Source organism: Chiloscyllium plagiosum, unplaced genomic scaffold (assembly GCF_037043375.1).
Source record: "Chiloscyllium plagiosum isolate Xiang-an unplaced genomic scaffold, Cpla_swu_hap1 HiC_scaffold_6, whole genome shotgun sequence".
Lineage (NCBI taxonomy): Eukaryota > Metazoa > Chordata > Chondrichthyes > Orectolobiformes > Hemiscylliidae > Chiloscyllium > Chiloscyllium plagiosum.
The window spans coordinates 107,497,568-107,518,206 of NW_028270144.1; the positions used below are offsets into that span (position 1 = coordinate 107,497,568).

General features: G+C 40.4%; 2 protein-coding genes across 2 annotated transcripts in view; one reads left to right on the top strand and one right to left on the bottom strand.

Annotated features, from left to right (window-relative positions):
* Window positions 1-20,639, top strand: part of dnajb13 (DnaJ heat shock protein family (Hsp40) member B13) — an 84,870-nt gene that overhangs the window by 48,530 nt on the left and 15,701 nt on the right. The window lies entirely within an intron of this gene.
* Window positions 4,682-20,639, bottom strand: part of LOC122550857 (dicarboxylate carrier UCP2) — a 32,569-nt gene continuing 16,611 nt past the window's right edge. Inside the window, exons 2-7 of the mRNA XM_043692205.2 lie at window positions 16,184-16,400; window positions 15,216-15,423; window positions 13,485-13,682; window positions 8,658-8,759; window positions 5,866-6,046; window positions 4,682-5,326 (exon numbers count right to left, since the gene is read on the bottom strand). Of these exons, the coding sequence (XP_043548140.1) occupies window positions 5,227-5,326; window positions 5,866-6,046; window positions 8,658-8,759; window positions 13,485-13,682; window positions 15,216-15,423; window positions 16,184-16,309 (915 nt within the window). The 5' untranslated portion in view covers window positions 16,310-16,400 and the 3' untranslated portion in view covers window positions 4,682-5,226. The remainder of the gene's footprint in view (window positions 5,327-5,865; window positions 6,047-8,657; window positions 8,760-13,484; window positions 13,683-15,215; window positions 15,424-16,183; window positions 16,401-20,639) is intronic.

The window sequence follows — 20,639 nt, forward strand, 5'->3', positions numbered from 1 at the left end:
GAAGAAGTTGTTTGGTGTGCTTTCCTTTATTGGTCAGTGCATTGAGTACAGGAGTTAGGAAGTCATGTTGCGGCTGTACAGGACATTGGTTAGGCCACTTTTGGAGTATTGCATGCAATTCTGGTCTCCTTCCTATTGGAAGGATGTTGTGAAACTTGCAAGGATTCAGAAAAGATTTACAAGGATGTTGCCAGGGTTGAGGGATTTGAGCTATAGGGAGAGGTTGAATAGGCTGGGGCTGTTTTCCCTGGAACATCGGAGGCTGAGGGGTGATCTTATAGAGGTTTATAAAATTATGAGGGGCATGGATAGGGTAAATAGACAAAGTCTCTTCCATGGGGTCGAGGAATCTAAAGTGTCACTCCTCATGTCTGAAAACTGCTTCAACATTCCAATTTACATCTGCCCCCGAAGCTTTCCATATACATCTGGCTTCTTCCATACTCTACCCTACCCTTTCTCCAGTCTGCCTTGGAAGGGCTTCAAACCTTTAAGCTTTATTTTCTAGAATACCTGCTCTAAATCTCTTCAAAGTCACTCTTTAACCAAGCTACTGGTCACTCCACCTAAGATTATAGCCTTTGTTTGCTCAGCATCAGTTTTTGCCTGTACATGCCTCTGTGAAACATCCAGAGATACCATTTTAAAATAAAGTACTCCACAAATGGATGCTACTGATTGTATTAGTGAAATTATTATTTTTTGATTGGAGTGAAACATGCAGTGGAATCTCCTTGCATGGTCCGAGGATCATTGCTTTTCTTATAAATTGGTCATTAGCTGGCAGTTGTGTGGTGCAAATGTTGCTTGCCACTTTTTCAGCACAAACCTGGACATTATCCTGATCTTGCTTCATTTATTGGGTTGTGTTTGGTTAACCAATTACAAAGTTTCTTAACTATTATAAAACTGGAGTCTATAGAATCTTAAAATATGCTCCAGAGTGTGCTGGGTATCTGGAACTCAATGCCTCAAAGCATGGTAGAGGCAGAAACCCACATAAAATTTAAGAAATATTTAGATATGCACTTCCAATGCCAAGGCAGACAAGGCTATGGGCTAAATGCTAGAAAAATGGGAATCGAATAGATAGGTGTTTGGTTTTGACCAGCACACACTTAATGAGCCAAAGTCATTGAGGTCTACAGCACATCCAACACTTTGAAATATTCACTCCCCTCCTCATTAATGCACAAATTGCACCAGTGAAGAATCTATGATACCCTGCAGTAATTCACTAAAACTCCTCAGACAGTACCTTCCAAATCCATAACTTCTACTACCTAGGACGACAAGCGTTGTGAATGTTTAGAAACACCAGTGCAAGTTTTGCTCCAAAACAATGCATCACCCTAGCTTGGAACCATCATCATCACTCTTTGTTGCTGTGTTAAATCCTCAGATTCCCTCCCTAATGGCATTTAGGTGCCCCTACAATACCATCGATCACAGTGGTTAAGAAAGCAGTTCACCTTTAAAAGGACAGTTAGAGATAGGCAATAAACACTGGTCTAGCCAGTGATTTACTGACAAGACTATCAGTAGCATTGAGTTGGAAGGCTCCTTGTCAACTGAAATGACCACAATTGGCTAAATAGTCTCCATGCTAAAATTTCAATATTTCTATGATGATTGATCATAGCCAATGGATCAGACTTAAGCTCTGCAATATTGCTACATCTGGTTATTAATGCTGTTGGACAATTAACAACTCAGAGGTGGCAGCTCCAGAAATATCCCCATCCTCAAATGGTGGGAGAGCCCTGTAATCAGTGCAAAAGATAAGATTGAAGCATTGGCAACAACCTCAGGTGGATGATCCATCTCAGCCTCCTCCAGAGGTCCATACCCAATTCAGTTCATTTCATGTGATATCAAGAAATGGCTGGGACACTGGATACTGCAAAGACTATAGCTCATAACAACACTGTTGCAATAGTACTGAAGACTTGTGCTCCAGAACTTGTCACAGCCTAGTCAAACAATTTCAGTACAGCTACAATAGTGGCATCTGTCCCAAAACATGGAATGTTGCTCAGTTATGCCCTGTTCACAAACATCACGACAAACACAATACCTCTAATTACCACCTGTCAGAGAAATTTGCCCAATAGGTTAGAGATCGCAAAACATAACTCGAAGTGAAACGGACAGTTTATTGCAAGCGACATCACTGGAAGAGAAAACAGACCAGCTGACACAGAACTGACGGTCTAGATTAGATTACTTAGTGTGGAAACAGGCCCTTCGGCCCAACAAGTCCACACCGACCCGCAACCCACCCATTCCCCTACATTTACCTAACACTACAGGCAATTTAGCATGGCCAAATCACCTGACCTGCACATCTTTGGACTGTGGGAGGAAACCGGAGCACCCGGAGGAACTCCACACAGTCAGTCGCCTGAGTCGGGAATTGAACCCAGGTCTCTGGTGCTGTGAGGCAGCAGTGCTAACTGCTGTGCCACCATGCTGCCCTTTACAGGTAGATCAGATTTCTCTTCTCAGAGCTGAGGATGAGACGAGTTTTATAGTAATGCTGCACAATGACACTGATTAAGAAATGGGAAACTACAATGTATCTGGAAATAGAGTAATCTAGTTACAAAGATGCGAATTGGAAAACAAATATCGGATGAATGTCCTGTTCCTTCACACAGTGCAACAGCCTGACAGTGTTAACGGTTCTATTCCTCTTCACAGGTGAGTGTTAATGTCTCTTCTGAAGTGATGAGGTGCTTCCATTGTACTGTGCCTGGAGCATGTCCTTGGGTGCCTCTCTGTCTGACCTGCTCTTTGTGTGGCTTTGGTATTGCTGGATTGTGAAACTGCCCTTGGGGCTTTGAGATATCTGTGGGGGCTCTGTCATTGTCCATGGGAATTTAAAGTGTATTCCCTTGTCTGCGTGCTGTCTGATTCGACTTGAGTTGCTTGGGAATTCTGGGTGTTCTGGTACAGTTTGATCAATTTTGCTTTTTTTAGGCCTATCGTGGGTTAGCAAACCGTTTCCCACACCACCCCATCAGTCAACTCTTAATTATCAGTAAAGTGATGGAAGGTGTAATGAACAGTGTGATCCAGCAGCATTTGTTTGGTAATCTGCTCAGTAATGCTCAGTTTGGGTTCTGCCAGGACCACTCAGCTCCTGACCTCAGTTAAAAATCACACAACACCATGTTATAGTCCAACAGGTTTATTTGGAAGTACTAGCTTTCAGAGTGCTGCTCCTTTACTCTCAGAGCACCATCCTACAAGTCATCTGTTTCATCCTCAACCACAACGTTTTCACCTTTGACAACTAATTCTTCATCCAGATGGCTACCTCCTGACATCATTACAGCCTCAGTTCAAACGCAGCTAGAAGAGCTGAATTTAGGAGGAGAGTGAAGAGACTGCTCAATGCAGTATTTCACAGAATGTGACACTAGAACAGCTATAATAAAACTAGAATCAATGGGAATCTGGGAGAAAACTCTGCTGGTGGAATATCAACTGGCACAAAGGAAAATGGTTGTGATTTTTGGAGGTCAAGCATCTCAGCTCCAGAACATCTCTACATGAGTTCCTGAAAATAGTATCCTAAGGCCCTTCCCTTCACCATAACGTTAGAAGTGGGGATGTTTGACTGATGATTGCACAACATCCTACCTATAAATGAAGCAAGATCAGGATAATGTCCAGGTTTGTGCTGAAAAAGTGGCAAGCAACATTTGCACCACACAACTGCCAGCTAATGACCATTGTCAATAAAAGAGTATCTAATCATTACCCCTTGGCACCCAATAGCAATGTGAACACCGAAACCCACATTCAGCATCCTGGGGGTTAACACTGAACTGGACTGGACTAGCCATAGCTATAACAGCAAGTCAGGGGTTAGCAATTCTACAGTGAGTAACTCCTTTTCTGACTCCCCAAAGCCTGTCCACCATCTATATGGCACAAGTCAGATGTGTAATGGACCACTTTCCAAATGCTTGAATGAGTGCAGCTCCAATAAACACTCAAGAAACTTGACACCATCCAGAAGGAAACAAAGTCTGCTTGATTGGCACCACATTCTCAAGCATTCATTCTCTTCACCATAGACACTTTCTCCCTCCACCATGTGGACTTCCACAATCCATGCAAGATATTGGCTTCTGGAACCAAAAGCCAAAGCATCACCAAGCCAGTCAACAAGCATGGACCCTAACAGCTTAAAAGAGAGAGTGCTGATCATCAGTATGTACCTTTGACAAGGTGCACTGCAGAAATTTGCTCAAGTTCCTTAGCACATTCCACCACTATCTAGAAAGAAAAAAGAGCAGCAGATATATGGGAACACTATCACCTAAGTTCCCCTCTAAGCAACTTGCCATTCTGACTTAGAAATATATTGCCATTCATCCAGTGTCATTATCAAATTCCCAGAACCCCATCCCTAATAGCATTGTGGTTCTACCGACACCACAATGAACTACAATGGCTCAAAGCAGCTGCTAACCAACATCCTCAAGCAACTAGGAACAGGCAATAAATGCTGTTGCTGGCAGAATTACCCACATCCTATGAATGAATAAACAGACTTAAAACAATTCTCAAGTGCAAATCTAGCTATAAAAATCATCTGTATAATAGGCTGTACAAATTATTCTTCTCAAAATAAGAATGTCTTTATAGATGTGACACAATGAGACAGTTTTTTTTAAATGAATGTTTTTATTTTAAATAGAACAGCAACAGTACAATTGAGAGTAATAAAATCAAACATCACTCCAAATCAAAATGGAGGTTCTACCTGCATGGTACTTCCACACAGTGATATGTTCCAATCACCAATAGATTTCTAGGCGCAAAGGCACAAAATTAAGGGTGGCTGTTTCCTGCTGACAGTTGTGTCAAATTTGTTGGGAGTGTTGGAGGAGTGGGAAAGGCAGAAAAATTGTGCAAACAATTACTTCACATGTATCCATGGTAAAACAAATCTGCTGTGGCCTTTCTGGACAACAGGATACATTGTTTCAAAAGATAGATATGAAAATCAGTAGTAAAGAATTTAAATATCATCTAGCACAATGGAACATTGCAATTTAAATCCTGAAACTGTTCCCATGGTCTATTTGGAGTAAATATGCAAAGTTCTAAAGAAAGAGGTAGGAGGAACTAAAAAGTTATTATTGGTACACAAGTTGTGCAAACTCAGCAGCTAAAATTACGCATTATTTTTGTTTACAGAGAAGATTCTTAAGAAAGCCTGGCTAACATCAAAGCTCGTTTCAGCTGTTCATATGTAACGAACATCACTATGTTCCAGGACCCCAGACGTAGAAATGATGGCATAAACCTAGAATGAAATAATTAGATTTAGCTGGTAGTACAAACATGCATGGGTATACATTCAAAACATATTTGCTACACTAATTGTGTTCAGATTGGATAGAAACTATATTTTATGCAAACATCCCCTTAGGGTTTTATGATGATTATTCTGGATGCCAACAACTGGAATCCACATTAAGCTCAGATCTTAAACTTATGAAAAATCACATAAGTAGAAAGCAGCTTAATTTTAAAATCAGTATATAATTAAAATGGTGGAATTAATCAATAACATCAAGGAGATGCCCAAACCTTTATCAAAATCCTCTCCAACTCTCCACTCATCTCCTTTCAGCCTCTCATGAAAGTGTTGATTGTAATCTACTAAACAGCTTCCTTATTTTTGCTTTCAATTACTGAGATTCAGTCCTCCTTTTGCTAATACGTACCACCCTGAATTACAGTATCAATTATAGAATAAAAGTAGCAACATCCACTAATTATTGAAACCCGAAGCCAGCATTTTCCTTCACTAAATTACAGACATTAATGATGATTTCCTACCCTTTATAGAAGGCTGTAAGACCCTCCTTTGTAAACATGGTTACTGCACAGTTGAATGCACTTCTGTATTGGCCAGGGGCAGAGTTCATGTATCTTGTCTTCACTACATCGACAGGCGAAGCAATAACAGTTGTGCAGAATCCAGCACCAATAGCAGAGGAGAAGTGGCATGGAAGGTTATCTGCAGTGAAGATATTCAGTTTAACAATAAATTTTAGATTAAGTAATTTTAGTGGGAACATTCCTCCCATTGTTTTAGGGCCTATTAAATAGAAGCAGAAGTAGTTCTAAGAAACTGAGAAAAGGATTGTATATTGGGTTTAATTTGCAAAGACAGAACTTTGATGGTCCCATAAAACCCCATTAATAGGTTTCAGCATTTCCTCTTAAACAGATTATTCGTATGTAAGTTAGCTCGCTGAGCTTGAAGGTTTGTCTTCAGACATTTTGTCACCATACTAGGTAACATCAGTGAGAGTCTCTGGTGAAGCGCTGGTGGTTTGTCCTGCCTCTCTATTTATAGGTCTTGGTTTCTTAAGGTGGGCGATGTCATTTCCAGATTTTTTGTTTCCCCAAGGGGAGGTAGATAGGATCTAAATCAATGTGTTATTGATGGAGTTCTGGTTAGAGTGCCAAGCCCCTAAGAATTCTCATGCGTGTCTTTGTTTTGCCTGTCCTCGGACAGATTTAGATTCCCACTACCTCCCCTTGGGAAAAAAAAAGAACCAGAAATGACATCACCCACCTTAAGAAACCAAGACCTATAAATAGAGAGGCGGGACATACCACCAGTGCTTCACCAGAGACTCTCACTGATGTTATCTAGTATGGTGATGGAACATCTGGAAAACAAACCTTCAAGCTCAGCAAGTTAACCTACACATCTATCATCAACCTGAGCTACAAATCTTCTCAAAAATCAGATTATTTATTGATAACGATTCCTGGTGTAGCCCACAGGGTATTACACAAAGCACTCCAAATGCAACAACATCACTGACCATCTCCTACTTAAAAAAAAGTCACCATCTCCAGCTTTAGGTAGTAAATTATTATTAGATATAGCTTTTAAGGTAATGTTCCTTTGGTTACTACAACTAAACAGGCCTTTGAGGAGATTAGGAGAAAATGAGGACTGCAGATGCTGGAGATGAGAGTCAAAAAGTGTGGCACTGGAAAAGCCCAGCCGGTCTCCGAGGAGCAGGAGAGTCGATGTTTCGAGCATAAAAGTGACTAGCTGTGCTTTTCCAGCACCACACTTTTTGACTTTAAGGAGAGAAGCACGTTTCATTCATAAGACAATAAGAACAGGAGTAGGGCGTTCAGCCCCTCAAGGCTGCTCTGCCATTCAATAGGATCATGGCTGTTCCAATATTCCTCACAAATTACTTGCATTTTCCCATAACTCTCTACTGATAAGAATTATGTACAATGTCTATGTGTCCATCTATATGTGGCCATTCTGTAGGAAAGAAATACTGGGCTGAGTTTTGCTTTATTGACAGAACAGGAGCCAAACTCTTTCCAGGTGCTTACTGTGCCAAGACAGCACACAAGAATAATGGTTGCCCATTAAAGACAAAGGTGAGGTCTTCTTCTCTCAGAGAGCCGTGAACCTGTGGAATCCTTTACAACAGAGGGCTTTCAAAGCTGGGTCATTAAAGTATATTCAAGGCTGAGATAAACAGATTTTTAAAATAATGTCCCGCTCTCTATTTATAGGTCTTGGTTTCTTAAGGTGAGTGATGTCATTTCTGGTTCTTTTTTTCAAGGGGAGGTAGTGGGAATCTAAATCTGGCCTAGGACAGGCGAAACAAAGACACGCATGAGAATTCTTAGAGGCTTGGCACTCTAACCAGAACTCCATCAATAACACATCGATTTAGATCCTATCATCAAGGGCTATGGGGAAAAAGACAAAGTGGAGTGTAGGATTCTCAGAGTAGCATGATCTCATTGAATGGTAGACTTAACCCAATGGGCTGAATGGCCTAATTCTTTTCCTACATCTGATAGGACTATGGGATGTTCTTGGGATGAGTTTTTGTCTTCTGCTGTAGAGACAAATTCCAAATGCTTGTTTTTCCATGATTAATTCCCTAGTCTCACCCTCTAGGGGCCTAATTTACTTTAGCTACTCGCTTCCTTCTCATATGCTTGTAGAACTCAATATCTGTTTTTTATATCTCCTACTCTCATTCTAACTTCTTTATTTTTAAAAGTCATTCCCTTATTTGTTTATAAGCTTTTCCCAATCATGCCTACTACTAAATCCCAACAGCATGCTGTGACTTTTGTTTCATTTGATACAATCTTTAACTTCCTTAGTTCATCCGTTGACAATTTAAGGGAAACACTAACAATTGTTTAATTACAAAAATTGTTTTTAAAGTAACATAACAGAACCAGTTATGGTTAAAAAAAAAATCATGTTATCCACAAAATACCCATTAATAAGTCACTAATCTGATTTGTGTACACTTTGAAGTACAAGCTATATCCAAGATTTAGGAACGGCTTACACCAGCAGCAGAAATACATTTGTAACAGTACTGAGTCCTTCACAGGCTAAAAATCACATTAGATTTCAAGGCAAGTACACACGTTAAAACACAATATGGTCAAAACTACTACTCAATTGTATTTTTCCTGGATTAATAAAGTGAATGGATTACTTCTTAGAGAAGGTCAACTGTATTCAATTCAAACTTGAAAATTCCTCAATTAAATCTCATTTTAGAATTGATAACATTCCAATGTGTAAGCAGTAGGGAATCTCATCCAACACTTACCACTCAACAGACCATTCTTCATCAATAGATCCTTGATCAGATCGTAGGTAACAAGCTCTGTACAGTTCACAATGGCATTACGGGTAATATTTGGAAAAGTCCCTGCAGAAAGTTAAATGTCAATTTTAATGATATTCATAAACAATTTATCGATTCAGAATTTCCAATATTATATGTTCAGATCCCAACACCTTCAACATAATAGATCGTACTTCTGTTAACTATGGGCCATCAACTATCATGATCATCAAGCTGAGAGATTAACCCTGATTCAAATGGAAAATGCAGGAGAGCACGCAAAGAGCAGCATTAGGTACATTTAATGGTGAGATGTCAACCAAGTGAAGCTATAAAACCAGTCTACTTGTCAAATAGAATAGACAGGGCTAAGTCAGCCCAATACCAATGGATCATATCCGTGCTCTGCACTCACCACATAGTTGCAAACAGTCCTCAATAATTAAACAGCTCACAGGAGACAGTTCTGCAATTACTATCTTCAATGATGGGAGAACCCAGCACATCAGTGTACAAGATAAGGTTGAAATATTCATATCCAGCTTTAGTCAAAAAAGTGTCTATCCATTTTGCCTTCCACCTGAGGTCCCCAGGAACACAGATGTCAGTCTTCATCCAATTCAAATGGTCCAGCAAGTCTGCTCCAGAACTGGCCTCACCCACTGGTTCTAGTTCAGCTGTAACACTGGCATCCACCCAGAAATGTGGAAAATTGTCCATAATGGCAAGATAAGGTTCACAAGGTCAATTATCACAGAATTTGACTGAGCATGGAGTCATACGCAGCAGAAAGAACGATGGTTGTGGTTGTTGGAGCACAAATATCACAGTCTCAGGACATCTCTGCAGAAGTCCCTCAGCATAGTGTCCTCAGCTCAATCAATATCTCCATCAATGGCCTTCCCCTGCCTCACTTCACTGTCTCAGAAGTGGGGATATTTGCAGATGACAACAATGTTCAGCACTTTTCCTGCGACCACAGACATTGAAACAGTACAGGTCTAGGTGCAGCAAGATCTGCACAATCTGTTATTTGTCACTTATCAGGTCCATTTACGCCACATAAATTCCAGGCAATGATCATCTCCAGTAATATAGAATATAACTAGGTAAAAACAATGACTGCAGATGCTGGAAACCAGATTTTGGATTAGTGGTACTGGAAGAGCACAGCAGTTCAGGCAGCATCCGAGGAGCAGCAAAAATCGACATTTCGGGCAAAAGCCCTTCATCAGGAATGAAGGGCTTTTGCCCGAAACGTCGATTTTGCTGCTCCTCAGATGCTGCCTGAACTGCTGTGCTCTTCCAGCACCAATAATCCAAAAACAGAATATAACTATTACCCCAGATGTTCGAGGTCACTACCATCTCTGAATCCCCACTATCAATATCCTGAGACACACCATTAGCCAAAAACTGAACTAGATCAGAGATATAAATACTCTGGCTACAAGAATAAGTCAAAGCTCGGAATCTTGCAACAAGTACTCACCACCTGACTCCCCAAAGTCGATCATCTACAAGTTAGGTGGATGGTAGAATATTGTCCACTTGCCTGGCAATCCATCAACTACTTTCAACATTCACTCCCTCCACCACTGCTGCTTCTAAAACTGTGTGTCAGTGTGTTCTATTTACTTGTACTGTAGAAACTCAGTAAGGTTCTTTTGCCAGCACCTTGCCACCTCTACCACCTTGAGGAATAAGCACAGCAGATGCAAAAGAACGTTAATACCTGCCATTTCGCCTCCAAGCCCCTAAATTTCTAGACTTGGAAATATAAAGCTGTGCCTGCACAGTGTCAAAAACCTGAAACTCTCTCCCTAACTGCAGTGTCAGTCTAAGGACTGCAGCAATTCAAGAAGACAGTTCAGCATCGCCTTCTTCACAGCAATTAGGCTTGTGCAATAAAATGTTGGCACGGCCAGTAATGCCTAAATGAGTGAATAAACAAGAACAAAAACAACAGATCCACAACTTTAAGTGCAAGCTCCAGTGCCCATTGCTGAACAGACAGGTTTGTGGAAATTGTACCAGGAGGCAGTCCTGTACAGGATCTGGAATTCTGTTATGTATTCTCAGTGCTGAATATAAAATAAAAGTCACAGCTTAACTCTCAAAGTACAATTATAATGTTTTCATCCTACATCCCCGATGGTCCCACTTGTATTGAATTTAGCAGCTTCATTTGCTGGATATTTTCCTAATCAACCGGTTCAGAGATTATGACATCTCTGGAGCAGGTGGGACTTCAACCTGAGTTTCCTGGCTCAGAGGTAGGCACACTACCACTGAACCACAGGAGTGCCTCAACACTGAGCTACAACAATCCAAAGACTTAGAGTCATACAGATGTACAGGATGGAAACAGACCCTTCGGTCCAACCTGTCCACACCGACCAGCTATCCCAACCCAATCTAGTCCCACCTGCCAGCACCCGGTCCATATCCCTCCAAACCCTTCCTATTCGTATACCCATCCAAATGCCTCTTAAATGTTGCAATTGTACCAGCCTCCACCACATCCTCTGGCAGCTCATTCCATACACATACCACCCTCTGTGAAAAGGTTGCCCCTTAGGTCTCTTTTATATCCTTCCTCTCTCACCCTAAACCTATGCCCTCTAGTTCTGAACTCCCCGACCCCAGGGAAAAGACTTTTCCTATGTATCCTACCCATGCCCCTCAATTTTGTAAACCTCTAAGGTCACCCCTCAGCCTCCGATGCTCCAGGGAAAACAGCCCCAGCCTGTTCAGCCTCTCCCTGTAGCTCAAATCCTCCAACCCTGGCAACATCCTTATAAATCTTTTCTGAACCCTTTCAAGTTTCACAACATCTTTCCGATAGGAAGGAGACCAGCATTGCACACAATATTCCAACAGTGGCCTAACCAATGTCCTGTACAGCTGCAACATGACCTCCCAACTCCTGTATTCAATACTCTGACCAATAAAGGAAAGCATACCAAACGCCTTCTTCACTATCCTATCTACCTGTGATTCCACTTTCAAGGAGCTATGAACCTGCACTCCAAGGTCTCTTTGTTCAGCAACACTTCCTAGGACATTACCATTAAGTGTATAAGTCCTGCTAAGATTTGCTTTCCCAAAATGCAGCACCTTGCATTTATCTGAAATAAACTCCATCTGCCACTTCTCAGTCCATTGGCCCATCTGATCAAGATCCCGTTGTAGAAAACTGATAGGAGAAGCCATTCTTCTTATTAGTTAAATGTGGCTGACAATAAAAGAAATAAAGTTTCTCATGTAAAATGGTGCCAATATCAACTTGCCAATTCAATTGATAAAAATATGCAATTCCAGTTTGAGAAATAGAGTACAGGTTTGTCATTTCTGCTGCATAAAAAAAGTCAAAGTCCCAGAGGATCATTAGGCAGAGAGGACTGGTTTACCCGATGGTCACCACACCTCAGGCAAGTGGCAAAAGGTGAGAATGCAGAACCTTCATGGTAACCTGAAGCAGTGCAGAATAGAGCAGAATTTTCAAACAGTTTGCGGGCATGCTCCTGCTGCTAGTGTACTTTCATAGATGCTTTGGAAAGGGAGTGAGTAGGTGTGGACACCTACCTACCCTCCAAAAGCATTTGTTGAAGCTACTCTGGACCTATCCAAATGATCTGCGGAGGACAGCGCCCAGCTTGATACATTCCTGTGGCAGGTTGGAGGGCCAGTCAGAGACAGATTTCCCCTACACAAACACATGCCACATTTTAAGCATTAACTTTCTAAATCAATAAATAGAATAATGGGGGAATGATAATGACATAGCAGTAAATATGCCTATTGACTAGTCATTCAGTATGCTAAGCAAATGCTTAATAACATGGTTACAAATCTCACCAGGGGAGCTGATGGTGTTTAAATTCAATTAATTAGGAATTCATAGTATCAGACTTGGTGGTAGTTTCGCAATTAACAAACGGTCTTTAAAAACCCCACCATTTCACCAGTGCCCTTTAAGGAAGGAAATGTGCTGTCCTTATCCAGTCTGGCCTACATTTGACTCCAGACCTACAGCCATGTTGGAGATTCTCAAGTGCTTTTAGAAATGACCTAACGTTCCACTCAGGAATAGGCAACAAATACTGGCTTTGCCAACAAGCTTATCACAGAATAAAGAAAAGAAAGGTTTGCAGATAGGGCTCTCTTGTTAAAAAGGGAAGGCTCTCCTAGAGGCAGCTTGTTCCTGTTAATTGTCAGCCTCTTCCAAAGCCTCCCTTATCCTGCTGTCAGCTATTCCAGATTCAGTGCCAATGGCAGATCTGAGAAGCAGGAATGAATAAGCAGTTCCTAGTTTCTGAACTTTTCATGTGGGCATTGCTGTCAAGACCATCTTTCATTTCCACTGAATTGAGTTGCTTGCCAGGCCATTTCAGAGAGCAGCTAGGAGTCAACCACATTTACATTTGTCTGCAGTCACACAGACCTGATGAAAGTAAAGTGGGCAAATTTCCTTCCCTAAAGGAAAGGGCATTAGTGAACCAGGTGTTTTTCTGGTTACCATTGCAGAGAAGAGTATTTTAGTCCAAATTCTATTAACTACATTTAAAATTTCACCAGCTGTGAAGATGGGATTTGAACCAGTGTCCTCAAAGTATTAATCTATACCTTTAGAATACTAGTCTAGTGACATTATAACCATACCACCATCTCCCTACTGTTAAACAAATACTCCCTGAAGACAGCGGAAAGAAGTAGTCAACAGATTTCCAGTTAATTGAGAAAGGTAAAATATTGGCAATTACAATATGTTGTTCCAAAATAGAATTAGAACTGCAAGGCACATACCTTTCCATAATCCCCGAACACCTTCTTCCTTGGCGATGGTTTTATAAGCTTCAATGGTGCCATTATATCTTCTGTTTGGACTGGACAGATTTGCTTGTGCTTGAAATCTTACTTTCACCACATCAGTTGGTTGGGCAAAGGCCACAGCCATGGCTCCTGTGGTACAACCAGCAAGTAGGCGGCTTCCAACACCAACATCTAAAATAATTCAACCAGTGATGAAAAATAGTCTGCATGACCAATTTTATTTTAATCAGCTAAACTGAAAAATGAATATTTTGTTTTTGAATTTGCCCGATATTGAAAATGATCCAAATGGAGGACAACAAAACCTGTGTGTGGTGTTTGAATGTAGACCAAATGGATATACCAAAACATTGCTTAATCTTCAGGTTTCCTTATAATTTGCATCCACTCAACTAACTGTTGTCTGATCACTATTTCCAATTATGGACAAAAGCTGGTGTCAGTGGGCTGATGCTGCTGCTTGTCCTTGCTGAACCACAAGAAGTAGGGATGATTCCTGTGGAGGTTGTCCCACCACCAGTGTGATTGTGGCTGATATTAAGCTTCAACCCACTTTCCTGCCCACTCTTTTATCCCTCTACTCAGACCAAAAATTGGTGAATATGTTTAAAGCAAATATCGACCAATGTAGGATTCACAACAATTTTGTATAGGCAAAGATTCACAAACAGTTACATAAACTTTTCATCTCAATCCTAAATGATCACCCTCTTATTCAGAGGATGTGTCCCCATGTTCTAGAATGAAGGAAAACATGTTCAGTGTCTTGTTTAGCCCCTTCAGTCTCACATATATTTCAATTGGATCAATCTCCAATTCTTCCAAATTCCAGGGATAGGCCCAATTTGCTCTCTCTATGTGACAATCCTCTCATTCCAGGGACGAATCAAATAAAATGTCTGCTGTACTACCCCAAAGTACATCCTCCTTTACATATTGAAGACCCAAATGACACAAGTACACCAAGATGTGGTTTCACCAAAGCCCTACACAAGTACAGCAACACTCCTGTACTCCCCTTGCGCTCAAGGCAAATATACCATTTGGCTGCTTAATCAGTCGTTGTCCCTGCTAACCTTGTTATTTCCCTGTACAAGCACAGCCAAGTATTTCTGAACATTTATAAGTTTCATACCTTTTAAAAAAAATTCCCCTTTTCTTTTTTTATGACCAAAATGAACAATCGAATCACAGCCTACCCACATTATATTCCATCTATCATTTTGCTGACCATTCACTTACCCTGTCTATACAAGTTTGTAGCCTGTGTCCACTTCACAGCTTTCATTTCCACCTAACTTTGCATTATCGGCAAGCTATTTTTAACCTGGAGGTTAATCAACTAGCTTCACCAAAGTTTAGCTTCCAATGTCTTTTTAAAGGAAGAGAAAATATTTTTTTTAAAAGTCAAAGTAAATCAGCCTTGTGCAACCTAAAATTGGTTCAGAAAATTGTAGGTTGCTCAATACCTAATCTTTCCCAGACTGGTTTGACATTACAGTCACAAATACATTTTGATCTAAATCACCCCTAAATCAAATTAGAAGCCCTCATTGTGTATCCTCTGGCATAGTTAAGTTCATTAAAATTAGATGGAAAAGAATCCAAAACACTGCCCTATCTGGAGAATCAGACAGACATTCTCACATTATTAAGTGGTATAAACAACTCAATTTTGCTAGTTAAATTATAAACCATACTTACGTTCAGATCGTTTGGTATAAAACTGTTTCACAGAATCATAAAGTCCAATGCGCACTGAAGCAAAACTCATCTGACGTTGGAGACCAGCTACTAGACCACTGTAGAGACTTCTTGGTCCCTCAGTCTTGACCATTGTAGTTATGGTGCCAAAGACACCTTTATACTTTACGGTGGTCGCTTCTGCAGCAGACTTCAATTCTCCTTGAATCTGTGCAGGACAAAAATCGGATGAACAGGCGCTTTGTGAGATTTGGGGTCAGCCCAACTCACATGTAGACTAGTCTAACACTTAGGCATCCCAGATCCAGCACTCGGTCATCACAGGGTATTTCCAGCTTGGTACTTGTAAACTGCTATTCGTAAAAAAATTACATATATGGAAATATTGTGAGTAGATGTTTGAGAAGCAGAAAGTCTCAAAATTTAATCTCATTGTTAATAAGTGAGGCCAAAGTGGGCAATGTAGCACAAGCACTAAACACCAAACAAACAAAAAGATCAGCAGCTACTAGAGTGACATTTCCAATTGTTAACATATGTAGACGGATACAAGTTAGATAGTACTGGCATTTACTTGTGGGAGATCAGCATTCAGGATCAAATTCCTACATTTGCACTGCTAATAACGGGTCCCATATGATGGCACACAATCGGAGACTCAGACGATAGCTTTAACAGTGTAAGTGTGCAGAAAAATGGGCATTAAAATTGTTCTCTCAAATCTGTACCAAATAAAGCCCATGCATTCTGAGAGATGCTGGAACTGTTCAAAACAATCTAGCAATATTGCCAAGAAATGTTCAGTGCTTTTGGTACATTTTAAAAAGTTAGTAAAATTCATTGAAAATGTTACAGTGAAGGTTGAAAGTGAAGAATTCACAACAATGTATCAGATCAAGTCAGGTGGTATGCCAATGTCTATGCTGGTTCAAGCCACATACTTACATTGTACATTGCTGGGAACTTACCTGTAATCTGACTTTAGCAGTGTCCAAAGGGAAGGTGAACAGGTCAGCGATGCAAGCAGCTGTTCCAGCACCAATAAATTTTACCGAGGCTGTGGGAGGAACGTCTGTGGGTTTGAAGCCAACCATTTTCAGAAATGGTAGGATTTAGCAGTGAGTGACGAGAAAAGTCAGGGAGTGCAATATAGTGATCAAGAAGACAAATGCACTCTGCCCAAGCCTGTGAATAAACAATACAACTGTTCAGTTTCTATACTCTGTTTACCAATCTGTGATGATTACACAATGATAGGGAAAATTAATTCCTCACCTAGGATCAAAAGGAATTGCTACTATAATCCAGAGTGATTTTGGGAAGACATGATTTAACCTTAGTATTGGAAAGAACAATGTCTAAAAACCTGTGTGTCAAACCACTTCTATAGCAATATAAATAGAAATTGTTATGGCATTCAAGGCAAGTCTGCCAAACTTATTTTTTGAGATGTTCAGAAAGAAAGATTTGTTACATCTTATGGACTTATCAGGTACATCAATTCTTGGCACATACCCATGCACAGACAAAATTAAGGATACTAGCCAAGATAAAAAAGTAAAGAGATACATTTGAACTAAATTGTTAATACTGCATCTTGACTGCAGTTTCATATGAGCAAATCTCTCAATCCAAACTCTTCATGGCCCTAACTCGGAATTCTAAATTAGCAACCATGTGTGCATGCATGAGAGAGAAGAGTGAGACAGAGAGAGAGTGAGAGAGTGTCTGCCTGCCTCATTACTAGCCCTTAAAAATACTCCTGCTGCAGGTGTAACCTCATTGGCTGCCTTTGACTGCAGAAGTGTAGAGACAAAAAAACTGCAGATGTACAAGGAGCATTCATAATGAAGGCAGTTAGTTAGTAAATCAACTATAAACCATTACAATACTTTAATGTGCTTCCCTTCTGAACAAAGATCAGTACACTTAGCAAATGTGAACAGCCCAAGAATCTTTCAACAAGATTACTTTTAGAGAACAGAATTGTAAAAGTTGCAAGTTCTGGGTATAAGTTTGCTTGTTGAGCTGACAGGTTTGTTTTCAGATGTTTTGTCACCATGTTAGGTAACATCATCAGTTAGTGTCCGGTGAAGCGCTGGCGTTCTGTCCAACTTTCTATTTGTGTCTTGATTTGTTAAGGTGGGTGATATCTTTTCTAGTTCTTTTTCTCAGACGTTGGTAAATGGGGTCCAAATTGATGTGTTTATTGATGGAGTTCTGGTTTGAATGCCAGGGCCTCTAGGAATTCCCCGTGCATGTCTCTGTTTAGTTGTCCTAGGATGGATGTGTTGTCCCAGTCGAAGTGGTGTCCTTCATCTGTGTGTAAGGATACTCGTGATAGTGGGTCATGTCTTTTGGTGGCTAGTTGGTGTTTGTGTATCCTGGTGACTAGTTTTCTACCTGTCTGTCTGAAGTTGTGTTTGTTACAGTACTTGCGTGGTATTTTGTACACGGCACTCATTTTGCTAGTTATTGGTATAGGGTCTTTTGGGTACATAAGTAGCTGCTTCAGCGTGTTGGTAGGTTTGTGGGCTACCATAATGTCAAGGGGTCAGAGGAGTCGGATAGTCATCTCAGAGATGTCTTTGATGTATGGTAGTGTGGCTCGAGTTTCTGGGTGTGTTGGGTCTACTTGTTGGAGTTCGTTATTTAAGAATCGGCGGACTGTGTTTATCTGGAAAACAGGACAGAATACCAGCACTTCACTGGAGGCTCACTGATAATGTTACCTAGCATGGTGATGAAATGCCTGAAAACAAACTTGCCAGTTCCGCGAGCAAACTTACAACCTGAACCTCAACTTGAGCTAAACTTCGTCTCAAAAATTTGCAAGTTCTCTTTTACTATTAGGATTTTTTTGAAAAACAATTGTTTTTTGCCTTTGGCAATTTGATCTTATCTGATAAGCATACACATTATTTAGGTCCTGTCAGCCATTTTTTCTCAGGACAAAATCCTGAAATTTCCTCCCCAAAGGCATTGTGGGTCTACCGACAGCACATGGACAGTGGTTCAAGGTGGCAGCTCACCACCACCCTCTAATGGGCAGCTAGGGAAAGGCAATAAATGTTGATACATCCAGCAATGTCCAGATCCCATGAGTGAATAAAGAAAATTACAATTGACCATTTCCTTTTTTCAAATTTAGAGATTAGCAAAATACAATTTCAAATGAATTAGCAAAGGTTTTGCGCAAAGCAACTTTGCAATAACAAACTGTAAAATTTAATACCACCGAGCCTTTTGAATCCACATTACTGCTCATTAAGTTAAGCTAATTATGTTTTTATTGGTAACTGCAACTAACATTCATCAGCACAGAACGATGGAGTATGCCCAGGTTCAAGTCCCACTTGCCCCAGACCTATGTTGTAACATATCTGAACGTATTGATCAAAACAAAATCTACGTCAGTCAGCACAAGCTTGTCTAGGTCCTGCTCTGGGATAGTATAGATGGCTTTACTGGGTGCTGTTGTGGCACAAATGATAGTGTCCTTGAGCTGGAAGGGCCTGGTTCAAGTCACACCTACTCTAGAGATGGTTCACATCACAACTGAACAGATTGATTAAAAAAAACACATCTAGAATAATGGAGCACAGGAGGCCATTTAACCCATTAATGTGTGCCAGCTGTTTCAAAAGCAATTCAGCCAGTTGCACTTCCTGCCTCTTTTCCCATTTCCTTGCAACTTTTTGCCTACTTTGCATTTATCCAATTCCCTTCTGAAAAATTCATTTCTATCACATACAACTTTAAAACACCCTTCCAAATGCCTCCTTAATCACTTGCATACTAACGCTGCTCTAAGCACAGCAGCTCCAGCTTCTTCAGACTACCATGTAACTGTGATCCTTCACTCCTGCATACATTCTGGTAAATCTCTTCCATGCCTCCCAACAATGGGGAATCATTTAGGAGAGTGATTGAGAGTGTATCATAACATTTATGTAGATGATAGAAAATGACATTGGTGAACCTAAAGGAAGAATAATCAACTGGTAGAGTTAACGTCAATGAGACAAGAACAGAATTGAACTGGAGGTTGATGTGAAAATCAAAATGGTTGATGTGAAAAGCAGTATCTAAACAACAGGTACCTCCAAACTGAAGGTGGTTTGGGCATAGATAGGGTATAGGCAGAAGTGGGTACTGCAGATGCTGGAAATTAGGAGTCAAGACTAGAGTGGTGCTGGAAAAACACAGCAGGTCAGGCAGCATCCGTGGAGCAGGAAAAATTGACATTTCGGGCAAAAGCCCTTCATCAGGAATGAGAAGATTGCCCGAAACGTCGATTTTCCCTGCTCCTCGGATGTTGCCTGACCTGCTGTGCTTTTCCAGCACCACTATAATCAAAGATAGGGTATATTCTGTCAAAACAAAAAGGGGAAAAATCTTCCCGGGGAAACAGCTTTCTGAATAACATTTGGATGAGAGATGAAGTTAAAAAAATAAGATATGCTCACCAGAGGTGTTAGGTTGAAAATAGAATTTAAAACCAAGATGAATAAAAGTTTCAGAAGGCGATGAAGTAACAAATATGAAAACCAAATGAGGGATTATATGTATAAAAAGCAAAGAAAAATCTGAAAATCTTCCATAAGTGCATCAATCATAAAAGGTGGAGTAGGACTGATTGGAGACCAAAAAGGGGATTCACTCATTAGCCCCAAAGACAGCTTTTGTGTAGGAATCGATTTTTAACAGCCAGGGTCGGAGACTTTGTCAAACTATCCTGACACTTTGAAGATTTGTACACAAACAATCCCAGGTTTATGTTTTTACATCTCCTTTAAAATTGTACCATTTAACGTGCATTGTCTATCCAAATGCACACTGATGTGACAGTTTCACATGTACCAGAATGCTTCCAGGAGTAAAGGATTACAGTTACATGGGAGTTTAACATCACCTGCCATATTTTCAAAACTTAGGAGTGGAGTGTACTATTAAAATCAATGTACATCCAAAAAAAGTGGTCTGATTATTAAACTCAGGGTCAAGCCAGCAAATTTCCCACTTCAGTCCAAAAAACTAGCAGCCATGATGTTTTTTTTTATCTGTTCCACAATTCAAAGGCTTTCCAGTTAAAGATGATGCGGAAAAGGATTAAAATCAGGGTAGATTTTTAAAATCAATTCAGAACAACTGTGTAGTTGTTGTCCTGGCAGAAGATTAAAGAATCTTTTCTCAGGGGCTCTGCAATCTTGTCTGCAAAATCTACCTTCTTCACATGAAAACAAGCTCAATATCTTGACTAACACAAAAGGTGTTAAAACCTTGTTTGCAACTGATTTGTACAGCTATTGAATTTGACTAGATTTTATTGGATGCTAGCTAGGAAAGCAGGAAGCTCTAAATCTGTCGACATTGAAATCAGAAACAAAAACAGAAATTGCTGGAAAAGCTCAGCAGGTTTGA